General features: G+C 37.1%; 1 protein-coding gene, 3 long non-coding RNA genes and 2 pseudogenes across 5 annotated transcripts; 3 read left to right on the top strand and 3 right to left on the bottom strand.

Moving 5' to 3' along the window:
- Positions 1-436: 436 nt before the first annotated feature.
- On the bottom strand, positions 437-3,076 carry LOC110004434 (signal transducer and activator of transcription 1-alpha/beta-like; annotated as a pseudogene).
- A 3,085-nt stretch (positions 3,077-6,161) lies between these two features.
- On the top strand, positions 6,162-8,809 carry LOC136178140 (uncharacterized). The gene is made up of 3 exons (XR_010665498.1): positions 6,162-6,612; positions 6,739-6,779; positions 7,833-8,809. It is a non-coding gene; the product is annotated as an uncharacterized lncRNA (long non-coding RNA).
- Positions 8,810-11,252: 2,443 nt separating this feature from the next.
- LOC114920673 (diacylglycerol kinase zeta-like) lies at positions 11,253-18,264 on the bottom strand. The gene is made up of 7 exons (XM_065951783.1): positions 17,450-18,264; positions 15,737-15,777; positions 15,499-15,653; positions 14,267-14,366; positions 12,751-12,816; positions 11,973-12,634; positions 11,253-11,894 (listed from the first exon to the last, which is right to left on the bottom strand). The coding sequence occupies exons 1-6, from the start codon at positions 17,526-17,528 to the stop codon at positions 12,443-12,445; spliced, it is 633 nt and encodes a 210-aa protein (XP_065807855.1). The 5' UTR covers positions 17,529-18,264; the 3' UTR covers positions 11,253-11,894; positions 11,973-12,442.
- On the top strand, positions 12,666-14,982 carry LOC110004438 (uncharacterized). Its single transcript, XR_010665499.1, has 3 exons — positions 12,666-12,846; positions 12,965-13,040; positions 14,256-14,982. It is a non-coding gene; the product is annotated as an uncharacterized lncRNA (long non-coding RNA).
- On the top strand, positions 15,226-16,954 carry LOC110004440 (uncharacterized). 2 transcript variants are annotated; one of them, XR_010665496.1, is made up of 5 exons: positions 15,226-15,285; positions 15,402-15,602; positions 15,639-15,678; positions 16,213-16,294; positions 16,576-16,954. It is a non-coding gene; the product is annotated as an uncharacterized lncRNA (long non-coding RNA). The 2 variants fall into 2 exon arrangements; XR_010665495.1 differs by having other exon boundaries at positions 15,402-15,678.
- Positions 18,265-20,625: 2,361 nt separating the features above from the next.
- Positions 20,626-23,250, bottom strand: LOC110004439 (signal transducer and activator of transcription 1-alpha/beta-like; annotated as a pseudogene).

The raw sequence follows: 23,250 nt of genomic DNA, 5'->3' as shown, positions 1-23,250 counted from the left end.
TCTCAGGCTGAATGGGGCTCACCTTGCAGAACTTGGTCCAGGGGATTTGTCCCTCTGGGTTCCTCTTGGCTTTGGCTCCTGAAGATAAAAATAAATAAAAGTTAAAGGCCTGTTTGAAAGTCCTGCAGGTGTTTATCAGTTTGTCAGCCAGCATGTTGAGCTGCTCCTGGTTCACGCCTCGCTTGGTGACGGAGGAGAACTGCCAGCTGAGGAGCTCGGACAGCTGAGACCACTGCGCTGAGGAAGAACTTCAGATTCTGAGGGAGAGGAGAGGAAAGAAGAAGAGATGGAAACACAAAAAGTCAAACCATTTGGTTTATAGAACTCTGATCTTTTAGCAAAACTTCAGTTAAAGACACTCTGTTACGAATAGAAGATCTTTATTCAAAACCTTACTTAATATAAAAAGCACAGAAATCAAAATATACTCAAAAGATCAACCGTAAAACAGCTATACACGCGTCAACATTCAGATTGTATTAATGGTCTGTTTATGAATTTAAGGTGGCAGCTGTGAAACTTGTTTAAATCATTAAGATATCACCTAATTGTATGTTTGATATTTGTGATAAGTAAACATCTGTAATCATCAATGAGAGTCCTGGTTGTGTACCCTGGGCTCGGAGGTCAGCATGTTGTACCAGAGGATGGAGGCCCAGCCGCTGGGCAGCTGACAGACGTTAGAGATGACAACAACAGGCAGGGACATTGTTGGCCTACAACAACAAAAACAGCAACAAACATCAGGAAATAATCATAAACAAACTCATAAACTCTATAGTTTGACTGTAGTTACTAATCCTGTCCACTAGATGGCAGCCAAACTATGCTGTTTCATTTAACATCCAATATTTCCCCACTTCCGGTCGGGGTCGATGGGGACAGTGTACCAACAATTTGTAGTCTAAAAATAAGACCATTTTAGTTTAAATTAAATAAATACCTTCAATTGTCGACAGAATAGCTAATGCTTCATTTTTCAAGACATATATGAGCTAACTACGCTCTCAAGAGTGGGAAAAAATAAAATGTTTTTTAAAACACAAATGTAGTTCCACATTTTGTCCATTGGGGGCAGTATAGACACAACAAGCAGTGTAAAGATGGAGAATCTGGAAGATTTACACTTAGTGAAAACACATTTAAAATAAACATTTAAAATATTATAAATAATTATTTGATTAAATTATAATCAAAATATTTTTTATTTTCTTTCTTTTACTACCGACACATACACACACACACACACACACACGCGCACACGCGCGCACACACACACACACGCACGCACGCACGCACGCACGCGCACACACACACACACACACACACACACACACACACACACACACACACACACACACACACACACACACACACACACACACACACACGTATCTATAACAGGATTTTGTCCAGTACCAGAAGCTCACTGCAGGGGATTTATGTATGAAAGTCTGTCGTCTAATCTAAAGTGTGTCACATTGATAGATGAAGCAGACACACTCTGCTATACTAGAAATAGTATAGATTTTAATGTAGAGCAATATTGATTCAATTAGTTTAAGGGTCAAAAAAATTCTAAATGATTTTTCCTGATATGTTTTATATCAGGAGACTTGGCAGGTAGAATAACTGTGTTTTTAAAAGTGTAAAAGTATTTCTCTTCCCTGCACATGTTTCTGGTAAATTCATTCATTTACACATTGTAGAAATGTTATTACTTCTTCTTAAGTTTACACTTTTCATTCTACACACTGACTTGGTGTTTCTAGGATGTACAGAAGAGATTGTTCGGGCCCATCTGGCGCTCCAGGTTCGGTCCGTTTGACATCGTTAATGTGGCGACTCCAGAGCTCATAGCTCAGGTAATCCGACAGGAGGGTCGGCATCCAGTTAACATTTACTAATGTGCTTTGAATATTTTACTCACTGATATTCATAAAGGTTGAATGTTATTGTTGAGCCTTTATTTTACTGTGTAATTTTACATTATTGTATTTTTTTACATTATTATATTTTTTTACATTATTGTATTTTTTTTATTTAAATGATGTAAATATGTTTGATCTGTTTTTAACTTCTATTCTTATTTTTTATAAGTATATTCCCGTCCCCTGTTTTCTGGAGCTGCTGTAATGCACAAATTTCCCCCACGGGGGATCAATAAAGTTTATCTTTATCTTTCTACTCGAAAGATCATTGAGGGGCAACCCTCATTTACAATGACATCGAGTAATTGCAGAAATAATTTAAAACAGACATTAAATCAAAAATAAAAACAGGGGACAGATAATACAAGACTGCTAAAATCAGTCTACAAAAGGTTAAAATGTACTAAGATAATTAAGCGAGTACAAAACTGCAATAAAAAAACACACTTATGTAAAACAGTTACAAACAGAGGTTGGGAGGCTTAAAATCAGGTTTCTAAAATGCCCAAAAGGTAAGAGTTCATTTCCCTCAAGAAGATGCTGTATGTTGTTCCATGAGTCCGGTGCAGAATAAGAAAAAGCAGATTTTCCCAGTTCCGATCTGACTCGAGGAACATTGAACAGTAAACGTCTTGAGGAACGTGTCTGGTAACGCCCAGTCGAGAGATGGATAAGTTCTGTCAAAATGTGATCATTACATGACAGGGGGTATTATAAATGTTCTGACCTGTAGGTTCCTCTTAATCTCGCGGATGTTGTGTTGTAGCAGGAAGTTGTTTTCCAGGGCGAAGCGGCTATGTTGGTCGTCGAGCTGAGCCAGGAGGTCGTGGAACTGAACTGTGGCTAAGGAATCCTGCATCGCCACTGTGTCCCTGAAGAGGCACGGAGCACAAGACAAATGAGGCTCTGATCTCTATTCTGGTAAAGTAAAAACTTTTGTTCTACTTTACAAAAAACCCCTCTCACCAGTCGATGCTCTCGATCTACTTGCTCAGGTATTGCCTGATGTCCATGGGGAACGAGTCATCGTAAAGCTGCTCCACCTGCTCCAGGTACTTGCAGTCCAGCATCTGAAGCTGGTTCCACTGCGCCATCTTCTGGTGAACAAAAGCAGATTCATTCGGTGTTAAGAGCTCGGACTTAAAGGTTCGTTTAGGTACATTACTTTTTTAAAAAGGTTGAATAAAAAGACATTTCTCAACATGATAAATATTAAAGAACTGATGTTGCATTAAGTTTTCCTTCTCTATTTTTCTTTGGAAATCCAGTCCTTATTTGTCTCTGCAACCTTGCAGCCTTCCCAAAGCAATACATTAAGTTTTAACTTATCACTTTGTGATCTTAAAATGAAGAAATAATGCAACAATTTGATAATCATATCTGTTTCCCGTCCTTCAGGTTGAAAATGTAAGGAAAGGAGTCAGGTTGAATGAACTCTTGAGGTTAAAGACATCTTATTAGAACGAGCAACTCAACTCAGTGAAAGGCTGGATTCATTTTTCTCTAAGTTCAACAACCCAGCTGGAACAGTCCCTCCTCCTTCTTGACTCTGTGCTGCTCAGAGAAAACTAAAGTGGAGGTTTTATCCGGGAGGATGTGGTAAAATCACATAAAAACAAATGTAAAAACAAATAAGGGGGGAAGATGTATTCACTGTCACCAGAAGATTCTTGTATTTTAGATTTAAAAAATGTGAAATTAATGTTGTTCTCTACAAAAATGGACAGATGTTAACTGACCCTTGCAACCGGAACCTGCAGAGAATAATATGGCTTAACTTCAACTAGTGCATAAAGCTGGTTGTTCATTTGTCTTTGTGTGTACCAAAGTATGGCTGGTGCATGGTCATGTGTGTGTGCTCTGATAGGAACAGGTGTGTGTGTGTGTTTATGTTTTAAAATCAGCTGTAAGCCAAACTTGTGAATTAAGAAACAACTTCAGAGTCCTGTCCTTGGAAGTAATCCTTGTGCCCCTTTCTAAATGGGATGCTCCTGGGTCTTAGTTTAGACTTGAGACAAAATATTTTACATCCCTTTCACTGAAAACAAAGCTTCTAAATTTGTCCTGCAGACACCAGGGTCTCCTCAAGAACAGCCACAGTGGTCGACCACCATGGATGGGAGCTTTCCATAGATGATCTGTTCTTTGTGGTTAAAGTACAGCATATTGTGAATGGAGAGGCCTGTTAAAACGTTAAAACGCTTTCTGTCAAAAGTGCTGAACAACTTGTCGGGATGGTATTTAAAACACCTTTACAGGAAGGCTTACATATTATCAAAGATGATCATTTATGTTCATAATTACACAATGTCTCACTAGATTCTATCATTTACTTTTTTTTCAATTATTATTATTATTTTTAACTTTACTTGTATGTATTTACACACGACTGAAATGAACAAGGCAACTTTTAAATATAAGTAGTCTGGAAATGTATCACAGACACGGCCAATACTTGATATCCTATATGTTTAATCATATGTGTCCTCATATCCCTCACTACATCAGTCCAACACCCCTTACATGCAGAACCGTCCCAGCAGAGTTTTGAATTTCTGATCTTAATCATTCTTGATAACTGTAGGATTACTGTCGCCCATTTATCGTTGAAAACATCCGTCGTTAGTTGAAGTCGAGCCATTTAAGGACTGACTAGATCAACAATTACTGATGTCTTTATGCTTTTTTTTCCACCCAATGTATGACCTATATTTAGTTTGTTCTTGTACATGTATGTATTTACACACGACTGAAATGAACAAGGCAACTTTGAAATAAAAGTGAAGTAAATAAAAAAGTGTTGTGTGAACATGGTGGTTTATGTTATAGATTGTCATGTTAGGTTTTAGCGCTTTGTTACAAAACGTACCCCCCTTATGTAATTGTTTTTTTTAATGCTGCAGGGGCGGCAGCATTTGAAATCATTTGTTATCTCTTCTTTATTGTTGATGCCTCACAAAAGGACCACGACTGAGAACTGTCATTCAGAGCTGCACCCACTTTATTCCACATCTGTCCACGAGCTGTGACGTACCTCTGTAACCCTCTACAAAATACTGTGAAGGATTCCGGCAATTTCAGGACTAACAGTTTGATAATTGATGTGAAGATCATTTCGAGATGGAGACTGAGCTGTCCCTGTCTGGACGTCTCCATTTGAACTTTTTCTCCAGACTGTGAATGTGACGTGATGCCTGATCTTTGCTTCCATGGTCGCATTATTAACTCCATATTGGTGAAATGTGTGGCTGCTGTTGGTGATGTGGCTGCACGTCATGCTCACACATCCCTGAACAATAGTTTTGGATCTACTGTTTGTTTTGGGATTTTAAAGGGTAACTCCATACTTCTGTTGAAATAAAGTGTGTAAATATATATATCTGTGTTGCTGTGATGTAAAAAAGTTAACCACAGTCTGAGCCTGTTGTCACAGAAAGGAGCTTAATTACACAATGTCTCACTAGATTCTAGATTTACTCCCCTTGGAGATGATTTTAAACTGGCCTAATGTACTGCAAACAGACAGGCAGATGTGATGGTGGCGTAGAGGTTAAATAAGAGGCAGATATTCCATCTTCAATCAGGCTGGCTGTAATGTAACTTCTACACTTTACAGCCATAGACTGTAAATATTACAACACAGCTCACCTGGAGGTTAACAGGTCAGGTCTAATTAACCGCTGCATCATGCATTCATATCACACTGCTGCCCTCTGCTGGCAATGGGTTACAATTACATCCAACAGTCACTATAACAGAAATGTATCCTCTTAAAGATAAAGATAAACTTTATTGATCCCCCACAGGGGAAATGTTTGCATTACAGCAGCTCAAGAAAACAGGAAACAGGAATAAAACTATTTTTTTTTAAATCAAACATATGTACATCAGTTAAATAAAGGCAGAAATAATAGAATAATAGAATAATACCAGGTGTGTGCACGTCCACTTGTGGAAAGACTTATTGTTAAAAAGCCGGGTTTGAGGATCAAATACATGTTTATTTATTGTAAACTGTTTTATATTGACAGGGACTGTCGCAAAAACAAAAGAATATTAAATCATGTTGCAGACAACTTTACGCTGTTAATATTTATTCTTTATTTTTCTACTTTTGATGTCTTTGTGAAATCTCAATTCAACAACAAAAGAATACACTTTGTGCTGCTCTGATGTTCAACAATATCCTTGTCTTTGCATTAATTTAGGACACCCTGATAAAAAAAAAAATACATTAAATTAACTTAAATTATAAATTACAATAAACAATGTAGACTCAATCTAATAGTTTTGTTATAAGTCTACACTAATGTAAATAAAGAGGAAGAATAATCTAGGCTACATAAAGATTTTTACAGAATGCAAAAAAAAAGCCGTTCCCGCAAGATGCCGCTGAGTAACCATGGTAACACACAGTTCCTGTAAGATTCCGCTGAGTAACCATGGTAACACACAGTTCCTGTTTCCACCTGAGAGAGGGAAGTTTGTCCCAAAGCCTGCCGCTGTATTTCGACCTACACCTTGATGAAGAGCTACCTGTTGGAGAGCCCTGGTGTAGGGGTCGGTTTGAAAAAGGGTCTTAATATCGACCCCGGACCACTCGAGCGGATGACGGCTGTCCGAGTTTGGATGAAAATGCTGCGAAAAGAAGAATTGAAGACGAAGAAGAGAAAACGTGTTTGTATGCTAATGCTAATGCTAACTGAACCATAACAACATCGTGTGTCTGAGAGATTCAAACAAAAGTGAAGAGAAAGTTGTTGTTTGAACTCAACATTCAGGGTTTTCTTCTTGTTTCTTTGTACAGGTGTGTGCAGGTGTTTCCTCGCTCTGTGCTGTAGCTCCGAGGTAAAATGATTTTCTAAACATTACTGTTCACAGAGCTCAGAGATTAAATGTTCATCTTGATAAAGTAATATGAATAAACTTCATTTATTTCATTTAAAAAGTAAAATCTCTTCATCCAGCCTTCTGTGTTTAATTTACTCAAAGAAACAGCAGTCTGATTAATTTATTATTTAAGTGCAGTAACCAACAACTAACCACCAGAGGGCGCCCTCTCTCTATAAAGTGATTTATAAACGATATAATGCATTTATTTTAAACCTTTAACTTTAATTAGAGTTTTTGTTTTTGTGACAGTTAATTTTGTAAGTCAATAAAGTAATTTGATATTTAAGATTACATCATTGTATGCTAAATTATTTATATTAAAGCTGCATTTTTACCTTTTAGTTAATTAAATTAGTTTTTAGTTTTTCTTAATGAAAATACCACAAAACCTATTTATTGATTTAATTGAAATGATTAATTTGATTAAATCTTATTTGATTAGGATTCAAATATTTGATATAAGAGTACATCTTACAGCTCAATGAGAGTTCAGATTAAACACTTAAATTAAAATGAAACATTTACAAGTTAAAAAGGTTGTTTAAAAATTCTTCTTCCTTGCCTTGATTTTATGAACTTTCATATGCTCATAACTCTTCTTCACCTACCTTATGTGCTCCATTATATTAAGTTTATTGATAATATCACAGATCAATTACAACTCTGACTATATATATTATATATATAAATGTATAGAGCGTTTTCTTTCCCCCCAAAGCTCGATCAGGTTAAAGTTAAACAAACTTGTAGAACTTATAATATAAGATAAATCTGTTAAGATGTTTCTTAAGACCTTATACTTAATGTTTCTATATTATATTCTACATTTAAACTTTGAATTTAAGTTTGCTTCAGTCTCATCCAAAAGCCTTAAAGTGAAGTTAAACACAGATGATTTACAGTGAATGATGAAACTCAGGTTTATTCCAATCATCACAATGTTGTATAATCAAACATTTTGAGTTTTATTAACTTGATGAACTAAAATGTGTTTTTCTTCTCCAACAGGAAGTCCGTCAACGTCTTCCAGGAGGATCCCCCGTCGGTGGCCGTCTTCCTGCTCAGGTAGGAGACTCAAAGCTTTCTTAATGTTGTTTTATTATGTTCCAGGTTTTAGGTGGTATAGAAGTTTAGACTCAGGTATTTTCAGGTGTTTAATGTAAAACTACATTATTATTTTTTAATCTATTAGGTATCGTTAGTCGACAGCTACATAGCATTATGTTATGTTATGTTATGTTAAAGCTGATTTAAGGAGTTATGACCTCCTTTAGACATGGACATCCAGTGCTGGTATTACTTCCTGATCTAACGTTATCCTGAAGGTAGCATCAGTGTCCTGAATGTTACAGTTAACTATTTTCCCTGAAAATGATTTGAATCACTTCTCCTTTGAAGGGTTAAAGAGAGTTTAACTTTTAACAGGACACTGATGCTACCTAGATCAGGAAGTAATACCAGCGCTGTGTGTCCATGTCTAAAGGAGGTCATAACTCCTTAAATCTGCTCAACATACAAAACTCATAACTCCACCTAAAACCTGGAACATAATAAAACAACATTAAGAAAGCTTTGAGCTCCTACCCAATGGGGGCTGGAGGATAGTGGGGGGGAAGGGGACTGGCTGGATGTAACCCCCTCACCTGTGACACCTTATTGTATTGTGCTGACGTAACGTGTACAAAAAACAGAGGTCATCACGTCTGTTCAATATTTTATTGTAATAAAACTACTGCTGTGTCCATTTTGGCACATTTCTTTATAGAGTGCTACTCACACGTTTAGCTGTGTTGCACGTTCCATGAATGCACAATGCTTACAAGTTATACCTCGTTGTAGGTTTATTCTGCTGTTTATTCTTGTCTGGACAAAATATATAGAAATATAAATCATTTATTTAACATAGATTGAAAAACAAATCTTAGACTTGAACAAAACAATACACAGATGCAGCAGGAAACACCTGTCTGCATCTGTCTCTGTGGCTCAGGAGATAGATGGAGGCCTTGGAGTCTGGAGGTCGTGGGTTCAAATCTTATCAGGACTCAGTGAATTTTAAAGGTGTCGGTCCAAAATGAAAGACTCAAGAGGAGAAACACAGTGAAGCACCTGCCAGTATGGATCCACAGGACACACATCATTATCTTAAAGGTGTTGGTCCAAAGGAAAGACTCAAGAGATCTGAGAAACATAGTCAAGCATCTGTCTCTGTGGCTCAAGAGATAGAAGGAGGACTTGGAGTCCAGAGGTTGTGGGTTCAAATCTGATCAGGACTCTGTGAATTTTAAAGTCTAACATCTGAAATGATGAAGATAAATACGCCCGGAACACATCTCATAGTGTGAAGGTATCGGTAGTGTAGTGGATAAGATTGCGGTTTCCAAGCTCTGTAGGTGGCGAGCCTAGGTTCAAATCCCACTGTGTCTGGTGATGGAGGATTAGAATCTTATAAGGCAAATTTTAAAGTGAAAATCTGAAATGACGATGATAAATACGCCCGGAACAAATCTCAAAGTGGGAAGGTACCAGTGGCCAAGTGGAGTTGTCCTGGCATCTGCAATACATACACACTGGTTCAAGTCCAGCTTCTATGGTATCAGTACCAGGAACTGCTAGTTCCCCCTGGTGTTTCATGAGTAACACAAGTACAGGTTTATGAAAAAGAAAATCAAGAGTGTCTGAGGTTTTGTGAACATGTCAGACCCTTTTTTTTTTGAAAAGTGTACATGACTTAATGAACTAAATATAGTGTACTAACCTAAATTCATTAATGGTTCATTGTTCCCACCATGACATAAGATTTGATTTATTATATATACATATGGTCAATCATATATCAGGATAATATGGTTCAAAGTTAAAAGGAGCTCAAGTAAAATATGGAGCATCAGTGAAGTCACGAGAGACACTGTTTACATGATATGTGAACACCAAGAACACCTCTCCTCTCTCTGGATCATTCAGGGAACAGGAAGTTATAAAGGAAACAGGAAGTTCAGGGTTCTTTCTCTAATCTGCACACAGCAAGCAGCAACAGAAATGTAAGTTCCTGTACTGAAGTTAAGGTTTAGCATTAGCATGTAGCTTAGCATTAGCAACAACTTGTATTAGTTTATTGTTTGAATTTATACAGAACTTTGGTAATGACTAAACTTCTTGTGTCTTGTAGTTTTCACTCCTTCAATCTGGTGAAGAAATGAAAAGAGGAGATCATCTCTTTGCTCCCTTCAGGTGCAGCTCCTGCAATTCAAAGACAAAGTTTACATTTAGTTTAGACCAACAAAGACAAAGTTTACATTTAGTTTAGACTAACAAAGTTTACATTTAGTTTGAGCTAACAAAGACAAAGTTTACATTTAGTTTAGACCAACAAAGACCAAGTTTACATTTAGTTTGAACTAACAAAGACAAAGTTTACATTTAGTTTAGACCAACAAAGACAAAGTTTACATTTAGTTTAGACCAACAAAGACAAAGTTTACATTTAGTTTAGACCAACAAAGACAAAGTTTACATTTAGTTTAGACTAACAAAGTTTACATTTAGTTTAGACCAACAAAGACAAAGTTTACATTTAGTTTAGACCAACAAAGACAAAGTTTACATTTAGTTTAGACCAAAGACAAAGTTTACATTTAGTTTAGACTAACAAAGTTTACATTTAGTTTAGACCAACAAAGTTTACATTTAGTTTAGACCAACAAAGTTTACATTTAGTTTAGACCAACAAAGACAAAGTTTACATTTAGTTTAGACTAACAAAGACAAAGTTTACATTTAGTTTAGACCAACAAAGTTTACATTTAGTTTAGACTAACAAACACAAAGTTTACATTTAGTTTAGACTAACAAAGACAAAGTTTACATTTAGTTTAGACTAACAAAGACAAAGACGTTCCTCATGGAGGAGCACAGCATGACTCGTGTGTAGAAATGAAAAGGTCTGGTTCATCTATCTGTAGAGAGAAGGTTAAAAATGTTTGACTTGAAATAAAAACTGTTTTTTAAGTTGTTCAAGTTGTTTCAATCGTCTTCTTTGACATGTCATGACTCATCGTGTGTGTGTGTCGCTCTGACTCACCAAACTCATAATACTGAAGGCTGCAGAGAAGACAGATACGGCGGCTACATGCTAATGCTAAGCCACGTGGTATGCTACATCAGATGCAATACGTCACAAATTATAACGAGGCTAATGTTAAGCTACATGCTAATGCTAAGCTACATGCTAATGCTAAGCCACGTGGTATGATACATCAGATGCAATACGTCACAAATTATAACAAGGCTAATGTTAAGCTACATGCTAATGTTAAGCTACATGCTAATGTTAAACTTTAACTTCAGGACAGGAACTTACATTTCTGTTGCTGCACGCTGTGTGCAGATTAAAGAAAGAATCCTCAACTTCCTGTTTCCTTTATAACTTCCTGTTGATAACCAGAGCACTTCCTGTTAATAACCAGAGCACTTCCTGTTGATAAATCCAGAGCAGTTCCTGTTGATAAATCCAGAGCACTTCCTGTTAATAACCAGAGCACTTCCTGTTGATAAATCCAGAGCTACAGATTCACAGATATAAGAAGACCGAGGAGTTCAGATGAAAAGAAACAAAGCTACCTGGACAGACAGGTGATCATTCAAATGATTTTGTCTGCTTGCGTTGGATGGATGTTTCTCGATCTTCTCCTGAGTCCGTTTGAACTTTTGTGATCTGTTGCTTTGGTAACCTCAGCATCGTTAACAAAAACAGGCCAATCAGAGTCCACATTTTGAAGGTCTCGGTCTGGGACTAGAAGGAAAAAACATCAAATAACTTCAGTCCCCGGTTACGACCACAACCTTCCTGGTGTTACGCTCCAAGTGAGTAAAACGTCCCCTGCACACACACATATTTGTGACTCTGTGTGGTCTTAGGGTGCTCTTGACTACAACACTACCCTCAGCTGAGTTCAGACAAGGAGGACCAAAAGCTGTTGGGTTTTTAAATGACATGACACTTTAAATGGGGGGATGAAATACTCCCACCGTGTCCTGGAGGCCCTTCAGATCCTCTGATCGTTCAGCAGTCTGGACAGAAAATGTGGATGAATTGAGGACACACAGACTTATGAATAATGGAGATGTGATGTGTTAGCTGGTACATACATGAGCTTCTGTAGTGTTGCATCTTTCTCCAGCTGTCTGTCATGAGTCTGCTCCAGTAACAGGCCCTAGTTCAAACAAAAAGGAGGAAAATAAAATGTATAATGTGGCCAGAGTTAATGTTGATGTCTGCTTGATAAAATCTGGCACTTCTAATTGAAGTAGTTTATGATTGTAAATGAATGAGCTCGTCCATCATCCTCTGCTGGTCTTGGATCTGGTCTCTGAGGCGGCTGAGCTGCTTGTGGTGCCTCCAGAGTTTTGTGGATTTGTGTCCTCACCTCCTCGTCTCCATCATGTCTCCTTGTCATTGGCCTGAATGTTTGTGTGGGCGTCGGCCTGCGTGCTCTCCAGCTGTTTGCTGCGGTTCACCAGAGACTTGACCTCAGACTTGATCTTGTTGATGTAGAGCCGAGCTACGGTGAACTCCTCCTCCACCACTGAGCCGCTCCCCCTGTATGTTTCTGCAGAACTCAAGATGAACACTTTAAACATATCTGTACCGTCTTGTGCTCGTCTGCCAGCTGCAGGTCGGTCTGATCTCTCTCCTCCACCTCTTGGCTCTTCTGGTCGTAGTTGACGGCGAGCTCCTCCAGCGCCTGCAGCACCTCCTTCACCTCCTCCTTGGCCAGCTGGTTCTCCGTTTGCAGCCGGCACAGCTCCTCCTGGGAGGGACGTGGGGTCAGAGGGAGTTCATGCAAAAATGATCATCCTTATGAAATCCATGTTTAAATGAAAATACTTGATATTTCTTTTGTATTTCATAGGCTGAGAGACAAACCTCTTCTTGGTCCATCTTCTGCTCCTTGAGTTTGTCAGCCAGACTCTGTTGGTTGATCTCATCATCCTGTGAATTATTACAAGAAAAGGACATCAAGTAATAAGAATTGAGAAAATGAAAGTATTTGTATTTAGAATCTTTAAGCAGGTTGTCTTCAAACTGTGCTTCTAATGTTGTGTCTTGTCTTTGACTTTAGTCTATTCTTGTCATCCAGCTGTTTGTACAGGTTGCTCCTCCTCGTATTTGCTCCGCTCGTGGCAACAATATTATTTGACTTTTCTTTCACAAAGGTAAGAAGTATTTTCAGATGAAAAAAAAACAGTTAATTTAAAATGAGTAATGTATCAGAATGGCCCATTTACTTTTCACATATTGTTCAATCCTAGCTGTAAATGAGCCATAGATGCTCCTAAACTAAAAGTCTGTGATAGTCCTTTTTAACTTGTAAATGTTTCCTTTTAATTTATGTTTAATCTAAACTAGCTCAATGAGCTGTAAGAAAAAATAAATAAAAATAAAAATAAAAATAAATTCAAACAAATTGATCATTTCAATTAAATCAATAAAAAGGTTTGTGGTATTTTCATTAAGAAAATCAAAGGAAAATAAACTAATTAAATTAAAAGTTTGAAAAGTAAAGGTAAAAGGTAAAAATGCAGCTTTAATATAAATAATTTAGCAAACAATGATGTAAGACTCTAATTAAAGTTAAAGGTTTAAAATAAATACATTATATCGTTTATAAATCACTTTATATGGAGAGGGCGCCCTCTGGTGGTTAGTTGTTGGTTACTGCACTTAAATAAGAAATGAATCAGACTGCTGTTTCTTTGAGTAAATCAAATACAGAAGGCTGGATGAAGAGATTGTTGTCTTAGTTTACCTGTTAGCTTTTTTGGTTGACTTGTTAGCTGTTGTTTTATTTACCTTTAAGCTGTTGTTTAGTTTTATTTACCTTTTAGATGTTGTTTAGTTTTATTTACCTTTTAGCTGTTGTTTTATTTACCTTTTAGCTGTTGTTTAGTTTTATTTACCTTTTAGCTGTTGTTTTATTTACCTTTTAGCTGTTGTTTTATTTACCTTTTACCTGTTGTTTTATTTACCTTTTAGCTATTGTTTTATTTACCTTTTAGCTGTTGTTTTATTTACCTTTTACCTGTTGTTTTATTTACCTTTTAGCTATTGTTTTATTTACCTTTTAGATGTTGTTTTATTTACCTTTTAGATGTTGTTTTATTTACCTTTTAGCTGTTGTTTAGTTTTATTTACCTTTGAGCTGTTGTTTTATTTACCTTTTAGCTGTTGTTTTATTTACCTTTTAGCTGTTGTTTTATTTACCTTTTAGATGTTGTTGTATTTACCTTTTAGATGTTGTTTAGTTTTATTTACCTTTTAGATGTTGTTGTATTTACCTTTTAGCTGTTGTTTAGTTTTATTTACCTTTTAGCTGTTGTTTAGTTTTATTTACCTTTGAGCTGTTGTTTTAATTACCTTTTACCTTACAGCTGAACTGTACCTGTAGGTCTGTCTTGATGAGCGAGGCTCCTGCTTGGACCAGATAATGACAGATAGTTCTTTGAGACAGGGACGCAGCTCGGTGAAGGACCGTCTCCCCCCTGGTCAACAGAAGAGAGAGAGAGAGAGAGAGAGAGAGAGAGAGAGAGCGCGTCAGATTACAGCATCTGACAACATCACCCGAGGAACAGACATCAACAGTGGCCCCCCTGCTGCTTCTTTTGGTGTCTTGTGTTTATGATGGCACATATATCATCACATAAAGACTGAACAGAGATCAGAGCACAGATACAGACACAGGCAGTTTGAAAGCATCATCATCTACACTCTGTTAACATTTAAATAAAGTGTTTAGCATTTTAAAAACCTCATGGTTTCAGTTCAATGTTAGATGTTTTCAAGCACAAATATAATCTGTACTTACTGCAGTTTTTCTGTAACCACTAAAAACTACTTAAAAGGCAGGGTTGGTGATTTTCTCCAGATCCACTTTTTAAGATTGTGGTTGAAATTGTCTTTTGGTCCTGACAATGCCAGCAATGAGCTGAGGTCTGCTTCTGGGGTGGGTGCAGACAGAGCACTGAGGGAATGCTACTTTTAGAAAATGACCGACCCTGCCTTTAACCCAGACAAGACTCTCTCTTACCTGCTTTTTGTGTCTTGAGATAACATTTGGATTGAGTTGGCGCTCTACAAAATAAAGATTGATTGAACTGACTTTTTGTTTTACAAGCCTGTCATTGAAAGTTTCCCATTTATTCAAACACTAAAATACAGAAAGAAAAAAAAACGACATATTCCTATTTTGAAAAGAACCCACATACATTCATTAATGGTAAAAAAACAACAACTACTAAGGATTCTTTAAATGAGCTACACATGGTGCAATGGCACCCCCTGTTGGCCTGTCAGAGACTGCTACAGGAAGTGACTCATCAAGCCCTGCCTATAAAGGAAGCAGGAAGTTAAGGGTTCCTTCTTTCATCTTCAAGGCTGCACACAGCAGGCAGCAACAGAAATGTAAGTTTCTTCACTGGACTGAAGTTAACAACTAAGCTTTCTTTTGTCGTGTATTAGTTTATTGTTTATTGTAGAACTTTGGTTATGACTAAACTAAATGTTCTTGTGTCTTGTAGTTTTCACTCCTTATTCAATCTGGTGAATAAATGAAAAGAGGAGTTTGTCTGACTGTCAACCTACGAGCACCAAACACGTGGAGGACTGTACACACACCTGTGGAGGATGTAGAGGACCATCTCTTTGCTTCCTGCACTGGCAGCGTGGTGACGTAACCTGCAGCCGGACGAGTCGAGTGACGTGAGGTCGGCTCCCTCCAGGTGCGGCTCCCTCCCTCCAGGTGCAGCTCCCTCCAGGTGCGGCTCCTGCAGCTGATGATTCAATTCAAAGACACATGTGAGTATGTAGAAATGAGGTGCAAAGGTCTGTAGTGAGAGATGAAACTGTCACTCACCTTCTTTAAGTCCTTGTTCTTCACACACTCAACCAGCAGCTCTAGAGAGAGAGAGGATGTTAAAAACCACAGATAATTAAAGTTATTATCAGTGCTCTGTATGATGAGCTTCAAGGTCTTGGTCCTCAAAAGGATTTGATTGACTTCTCCTTTTGGGTGACAGATTTATCGGCTAACAATAAACATGTAAACTACTATAACTAAATAAAACACAGCTGGCAGATAATCAATGACATTAAGGACTAATGCACTACAGCTGAACCTGATCACAGATGTAACACCTCTCTCTCTCTCTCTCTCTCTCTCTCTCTCTCTCTCTCCCAAAAGAACAGGCCCAATGTGACATGATGAACAAACTTAATGTTAACTTTCATGAATCAGTCCATTTTTATTCACTTGTCTCCAGACACTTTACAATAACTAACATTTGGTAAGTTTAAACTAATTGTGATGTGTTTTTTTGTTGTAACTTTTAGGGGCAGCCTGACCAAAACAAGACAAAGAGCTGTTAACATGTATGCTACACCACGCTGCCTCACCTGCTTCCTTCAACATTTGGTGAGTATTTTTCTTGGCTCTTGTGTTTATTTTAACCGTTTCAGTCACATATAGTCATATTCTTGATTTTATTCGTAGGGCAAAATGTACATGATGCTACAAATGTTTAAATTTTAATCTTAACACTCTCTTTATAGATGTAGATTCTTTTGACTTAATTAAATGATTGAAAATTAGTAATGTATCAGAATGGCTCATTTTACAATCCTAGCTGCAAATTACCCATAGATGCAACCTGACATGAACTTTAAACCCTGATGTCTTTGTTTCTTATATTCCAGGTGTTTCCTCGCTCTGAACTCTGAAGAGTAGGATCTGTGCTGCAGCTGGAAGGATTTTCTTTAGATTAAAGTTTACTTGTTAGCTGTTTTAGTTTTCTCAGTCATAGTTTGTTGTTCTTATCTTTCAGCTATAGATTTAGTTTTAAGTCTGTTTTCTTTAATTTTCATTTGCAGTTTTCTCTTAACACACTTTGATAATACAATTTAATAATTTTAAAGTCTTAATTTGTTTCATGTTTGTGTTGTCAGCATCTTCAATTCCTAATAGATGTTTTGTTGTAGTTGTTTCCTTCTTTGTCACAAAGCTGTGACATGTCTTCATTTGAAGTTTGGATTTTTTTTATAATATTGATAAATTTCCATTAGGAAACATGCTTACTGGGTAGATAACCAGACAAGTTTCCTCAGAACGATAAAAGCTGTAAGCTACTATAAATAAAACACCTAGCAGATAACCTGCACATAATTACAGAAGTCACTGATGCAGAATGGACAGCAGTAGTTTTATTACAATAAAATATTGACCAGCCATGACCTCTGTTTTTTGTACACGTTACATCAGCACAATAAGGCGTCCCCATTGGGTAGGAGCTCAAAGCTTTCTTAATGTTGTTTTGTGTTCCAGGTTTAGGTCTTATAAACCAGGTTAATAAATGTTTAGACTCAGTTATTTTAATCATTACATCCTTGTTATAGTGGAGGAACATCAGGTGATTAATGAAATGAAGATTATGAAAATGTAGTATTTCATTAAACACCTGATGATCCTCCACTCCAAAAAGGATGAAGATTAAAATAACTGAGTCTAAACATCTATACCACCTAAAACCTGGAACATAATAAAACAACATTAAGAAAGCTTTGAGTCTCCTACCTGAGCAGGAAGACGGCCACCGACGGGGGATCCTCCTGGAAGACGTCGACAGAGTTCCTGTTGGAGAAGAAAAACACATTTTAGTTCATCAAGTTAATAAAACTCAAAATGTTTGTGATTATAAAACATTGTGATGACTGGAATAAACCTGAGTTTCATCATTCACTGTAAATTATCTGTATTTAACTTCACTTTAAGGCTTTTGGATGAGACCGAAGCAAACTTAAATTTAAAGTTTAAATGTAGAATATAATATAGAAACATCTTTACCATACATTAACTGTCACAAGAACAAAGACTCAAATTAAAGTTAAAGGTTTAAAATAAATTAATCAGACTTTTGTTTCTTTGAGTTTGAATTAAACACAGAAAACTGGATTAAGAGCTTTTACTTTTAAATTAAATAAAGAAGTTTATTCATATTACTTTATCAAGATGAACATTTAATCTCTGAGCTCTGTGAACAGTAATGTTTAGAAAATCATTTTACCTCGGATTAACTAATTTACATATTAGTCAATAAACTTAAATTGAGGTTATTGTTTTATTTCAACTCTTCAATCTGATATTAGTTTAAATTATAAGTTTTGTTTTTAAAGTTTACTTTTACCCGGTGTTTAAACAATTAGTTTAACAGGAGAAAACAAGTTCAAAAGTTACCTTCATAATGTTGATAAATGTTATCATCATCTTACTTTGACGATGTTTCCTCTTAACAAACATTTAGCATGAGCATTAGCCCACGTGTTAGCATTAGCATACAGCCCCACGTGTTTCTATTTTGAGGCTTTTCACACAAAACTGAACTTTTAAAGACTCACTGAGTATCTAGACTTCATCTCTCCTTCCCCGGCTCCTTCTTCTTCCACCGCTTTGATCCACAGCCAGGCTGCCCGCGGTCCGCACCGCTTACCTGGTCGAAACAATGATTACACACCTGAGAACACCTGAACACACCTGGGCGTGATTACCGGAAGCTCCAACAGGAAGTGTCGCAGAAAGTTTCTATGGAAGAAACGAAAAAGTTATAAATAAGAGGACACAAAAACAAGACTAAGTCAAAAATCAAATGTTTTATTGATAAAAAATATTTATTAATGTAATTTACTTGTTTTTATGTTTTATTAAACTTTGAACTCTTGGTAACCAAGCAACATGAGAAAGTCAAACTCGGGTCACCATGGTAACTAACTGCATTCGTTAGCAGGGGACGAAGCTAACCTGTTTTCCGGTCTTTAGGACACTGACTGAATTGTTACTCACAGATAAATTCACTGCTGAATGATGTTTACCTCCAGTTTCTCTCTTCCTCTCCCTGTCGTTCTCCAAAGTGTCTAAGAAGCAGATAAATGAAGACACGGGATGAGTGAAAACTTTGTACTGAAGCTCCGAAGTTAGTTTGAGATACTAATGTGTAAAGATGGAGTTTAAAGGTGAAACTGCGCCCTCCTGTGGTCACTCTGTGAATTACTGCATTTGGAAGTTTTGTTTTTTCACCTTTCTTGTTCTAGATACAAATTCAAACTGCTTTCTTTGTTTTATTTCTTTATAAATAAATGTGACTTGACTTAATCACAGATAACATATTTTTTTAATTATAAAAAGCAACTGTTTACTGCTTATGTTAATTAAAATCCATTGTCTGTTAATCACACATGCATGTTAGTCTCTCAAAGAATCTAAAGTGTAACTTCATTGATTGCATATTCTTGTGTACGTTGGAGCGTTTCACTACTGAGGAAGAAAGCAGATTGTGTTCCCATGACATATTAGGCAATATATTTTTCTTATTTTCTTATCAGTGGTAGATAATTAAAGACTACAATAAACAAGTTTCCTCAAAATCAAAGAAAACAGACAATGAAAGCTGTAAACTACTATAACTAAATAAAACACAGCTGGCAGATAAGGGTTTTTGTTTTGAATCCACGTCTTTTTAAGCCTTTTCTGCCTCGTAATTATCGGGCAAAAATATAACTTCTTTGACTTCCAAGTAGAGTGAATGTAATCACTCAAATGTGTCTAGAAGGTGACTGGTTACTGCACTGACCTGTATCTAACTTAAAAGTAGTGAGGGTTTTTACCACACCTCTAAGAGCAGATAAAATGATCATCAGAGTTCAACCACTGACGAAACAAAGACACTGAAAGAGAGAACAGAAAGAAGACTTGGATGAAATGAAGAAACTTCTCAGTTGACAGTTTTGGTCTCACTCCAAGTCTGCACTCAGAAAGAAGAAAAGAATTGATTTGCTTTCTTCAGAAGAAAAAAAAAGAAAAGAGAGTGTTGCTTACAATCAGAGGACAGGTTATTTTGTCTTAGTCTGTCTTAGACAGACCCCTTTAGAAGACAGACTAAAGGGGTTTCACACTTGCAGAAAACTCCTGAAAAACTCCTGACATCTCAGAAAAGTGTCTTCACACTGAAGAAAGACGGCAGCACTCACCCATCATTCCAAAGGGAAAGCAGGTGTCTTTTAATCACATCCAGGATTCCTTCGATCCACAACCAGAAGGAATACGCTTTCTCGTTCGCACTCTGCTTACAGACAAATACATTCAGTTCAAAGAGAAGATGTAGTTTTAACTTTATGATGCACCAAAAAGACTCCATTAGTATCTGCTAACCTGTACACGTTTCTCTTATTGCAGCTTTTGGTTAAATTACAGATTTGAATACAGATTTTATTCATTTTTAACTTGTGGTATTAAACAGTATCATAGATGTTGACAATCTTAAATCTCAGGCTGAATGGGGCTCACCTTGCAGAACTTGGTCCAGGGGATTTGTCCCTCTGGGTTCCTCTTGGCTTTGGCTCCTGAAGATAAAAATAAATAAAAGTTAAAGGCCTGTTTGAAAGTCCTGCAGGTGTTTATCAGTTTGTCAGCCAGCATGTTGAGCTGCTCCTGGTTCACGCCTCGCTTGGTGACGGAGGAGAACTGCCAGCTGAGGAGCTCGGACAGCTGAGACCACTGCGCTGAGGAAGAACTTCAGATTCTGAGGGAGAGGAGAGGAAAGAAGAAGAGATGGAAACACAAAAAGTCAAACCATTTGGTTTATAGAACTCTGATCTTTTAGCAAAACTTCAGTTAAAGACACTCTGTTACGAATAGAAGATCTTTATTCAAAACCTTACTTAATATAAAAAGCACAGAAATCAAAATATACTCAAAAGATCAACCGTAAAACAGCTATACACGCGTCAACATTCAGATTGTATTAATGGTCTGTTTATGAATTTAAGGTGGCAGCTGTGAAACTTGTTTAAATCATTAAGATATCACCTAATTGTATGTTTGATATTTGTGATAAGTAAACATCTGTAATCATCAATGAGAGTCCTGGTTGTGTACCCTGGGCTCGGAGGTCAGCATGTTGTACCAGAGGATGGAGGCCCAGCCGCTGGGCAGCTGACAGACGTTAGAGATGACAACAACAGGCAGGGACATTGTTGGCCTACAACAACAAAAACAGCAACAAACATCAGGAAATAATCATAAACAAACTCATAAACTCTATAGTTTGACTGTAGTTACTAATCCTGTCCACTAGATGGCAGCCAAACTATGCTGTTTCATTTAACATCCAATATTTCCCCACTTCCGGTCGGGGTCGATGGGGACAGTGTACCAACAATTTGTAGTCTAAAAATAAGACCATTTTAGTTTAAATTAAATAAATACCTTCAATTGTCGACAGAATAGCTAATGCTTCATTTTTCAAGACATATATGAGCTAACTACGCTCTCAAGAGTGGGAAAAAATAAAATGTTTTTTAAAACACAAATGTAGTTCCACATTTTGTCCATTGGGGGCAGTATAGACACAACAAGCAGTGTAAAGATGGAGAATCTGGAAGATTTACACTTAGTGAAAACACATTTAAAATAAACATTTAAAATATTATAAATAATTATTTGATTAAATTATAATCAAAATATTTTTTATTTTCTTTCTTTTACTACCGACACATACACACACACACACACACACACGCGCACACGCGCGCACACACACACACACGCACGCACGCACGCACGCACGCGCACACACACACACACACACACACACACACACACACACACACACACACACACACACACACACACACACACGTATCTATAACAGGATTTTGTCCAGTACCAGAAGCTCACTGCAGGGGATTTATGTATGAAAGTCTGTCGTCTAATCTAAAGTGTGTCACATTGATAGATGAAGCAGACACACTCTGCTATACTAGAAATAGTATAGATTTTAATGTAGAGCAATATTGATTCAATTAGTTTAAGGGTCAAAAAAATTCTAAATGATTTTTCCTGATATGTTTTATATCAGGAGACTTGGCAGGTAGAATAACTGTGTTTTTAAAAGTGTAAAAGTATTTCTCTTCCCTGCACATGTTTCTGGTAAATTCATTCATTTACACATTGTAGAAATGTTATTACTTCTTCTTAAGTTTACACTTTTCATTCTACACACTGACTTGGTGTTTCTAGGATGTACAGAAGAGATTGTTCGGGCCCATCTGGCGCTCCAGGTTCGGTCCGTTTGACATCGTTAATGTGGCGACTCCAGAGCTCATAGCTCAGGTAATCCGACAGGAGGGTCGGCATCCAGTTAACATTTACTAATGTGCTTTGAATATTTTACTCACTGATATTCATAAAGGTTGAATGTTATTGTTGAGCCTTTATTTTACTGTGTAATTTTACATTATTGTATTTTTTTACATTATTATATTTTTTTACATTATTGTATTTTTTTTATTTAAATGATGTAAATATGTTTGATCTGTTTTTAACTTCTATTCTTATTTTTTATAAGTATATTCCCGTCCCCTGTTTTCTGGAGCTGCTGTAATGCACAAATTTCCCCCACGGGGGATCAATAAAGTTTATCTTTATCTTTCTACTCGAAAGATCATTGAGGGGCAACCCTCATTTACAATGACATCGAGTAATTGCAGAAATAATTTAAAACAGACATTAAATCAAAAATAAAAACAGGGGACAGATAATACAAGACTGCTAAAATCAGTCTACAAAAGGTTAAAATGTACTAAGATAATTAAGCGAGTACAAAACTGCAATAAAAAAACACACTTATGTAAAACAGTTACAAACAGAGGTTGGGAGGCTTAAAATCAGGTTTCTAAAATGCCCAAAAGGTAAGAGTTCATTTCCCTCAAGAAGATGCTGTATGTTGTTCCATGAGTCCGGTGCAGAATAAGAAAAAGCAGATTTTCCCAGTTCCGATCTGACTCGAGGAACATTGAACAGTAAACGTCTTGAGGAACGTGTCTGGTAAAGCCCAGTCGAGAGATGGATAAGTTCTGTCAAAATGTGATCATTACATGACAGGGGGCATTATAAATGTTCTGACCTGTAGGTTCCTCTTAATCTCGCGGATGTTGTGTTGTAGCAGGAAGTTGTTTTCCAGGGCGAAGCGGCTATGTTGGTCGTCGAGCTGAGCCAGGAGGTCGTGGAACTGAACTGTGGCTAAGGAATCCTGCATCGCCACTGTGTCCCTGAAGAGGCACGGAGCACAAGACAAATGAGGCTCTGATCTCTATTCTGGTAAAGTAAAAACTTTTGTTCTACTTTACAAAAAACCCCTCTCACCAGTCGATGCTCTCGATCTACTTGCTCAGGTATTGCCTGATGTCCATGGGGAACGAGTCATCGTAAAGCTGCTCCACCTGCTCCAGGTACTTGCAGTCCAGCATCTGAAGCTGGTTCCACTGCGCCATCTTCTGGTGAACAAAAGCAGATTCATTCGGTGTTAAGAGCTCGGACTTAAA

The sequence above is a fragment of the Labrus bergylta genome, chromosome 24, assembly GCF_963930695.1.
Source record: "Labrus bergylta chromosome 24, fLabBer1.1, whole genome shotgun sequence".
NCBI lineage: Eukaryota > Metazoa > Chordata > Actinopteri > Labriformes > Labridae > Labrus > Labrus bergylta.
This window is presented reverse-complemented; position numbering and strand designations above follow the sequence as displayed.

Coding starts and splice junctions, on each gene's coding strand:
- LOC114920673 (XM_065951783.1), bottom strand. CDS start 17,528: ATGTGTTTTTCTTCTCCAACAGGAACTCTGTCGACGTCTTCCAGGAGG. Junction 15,778..17,449: donor GTGGCCGTCTTCCTGCTCAG/GTAGGAGACTCA, acceptor CTCTCTCTCTAG/AGCTGCTGGTTGAGTGTGTG. Junction 12,635..12,750: donor AGAAGATGGACCAAGAAGAG/GTTTGTCTCTCA, acceptor CGTCCCTCCCAG/GAGGAGCTGTGCCGGCTGCA.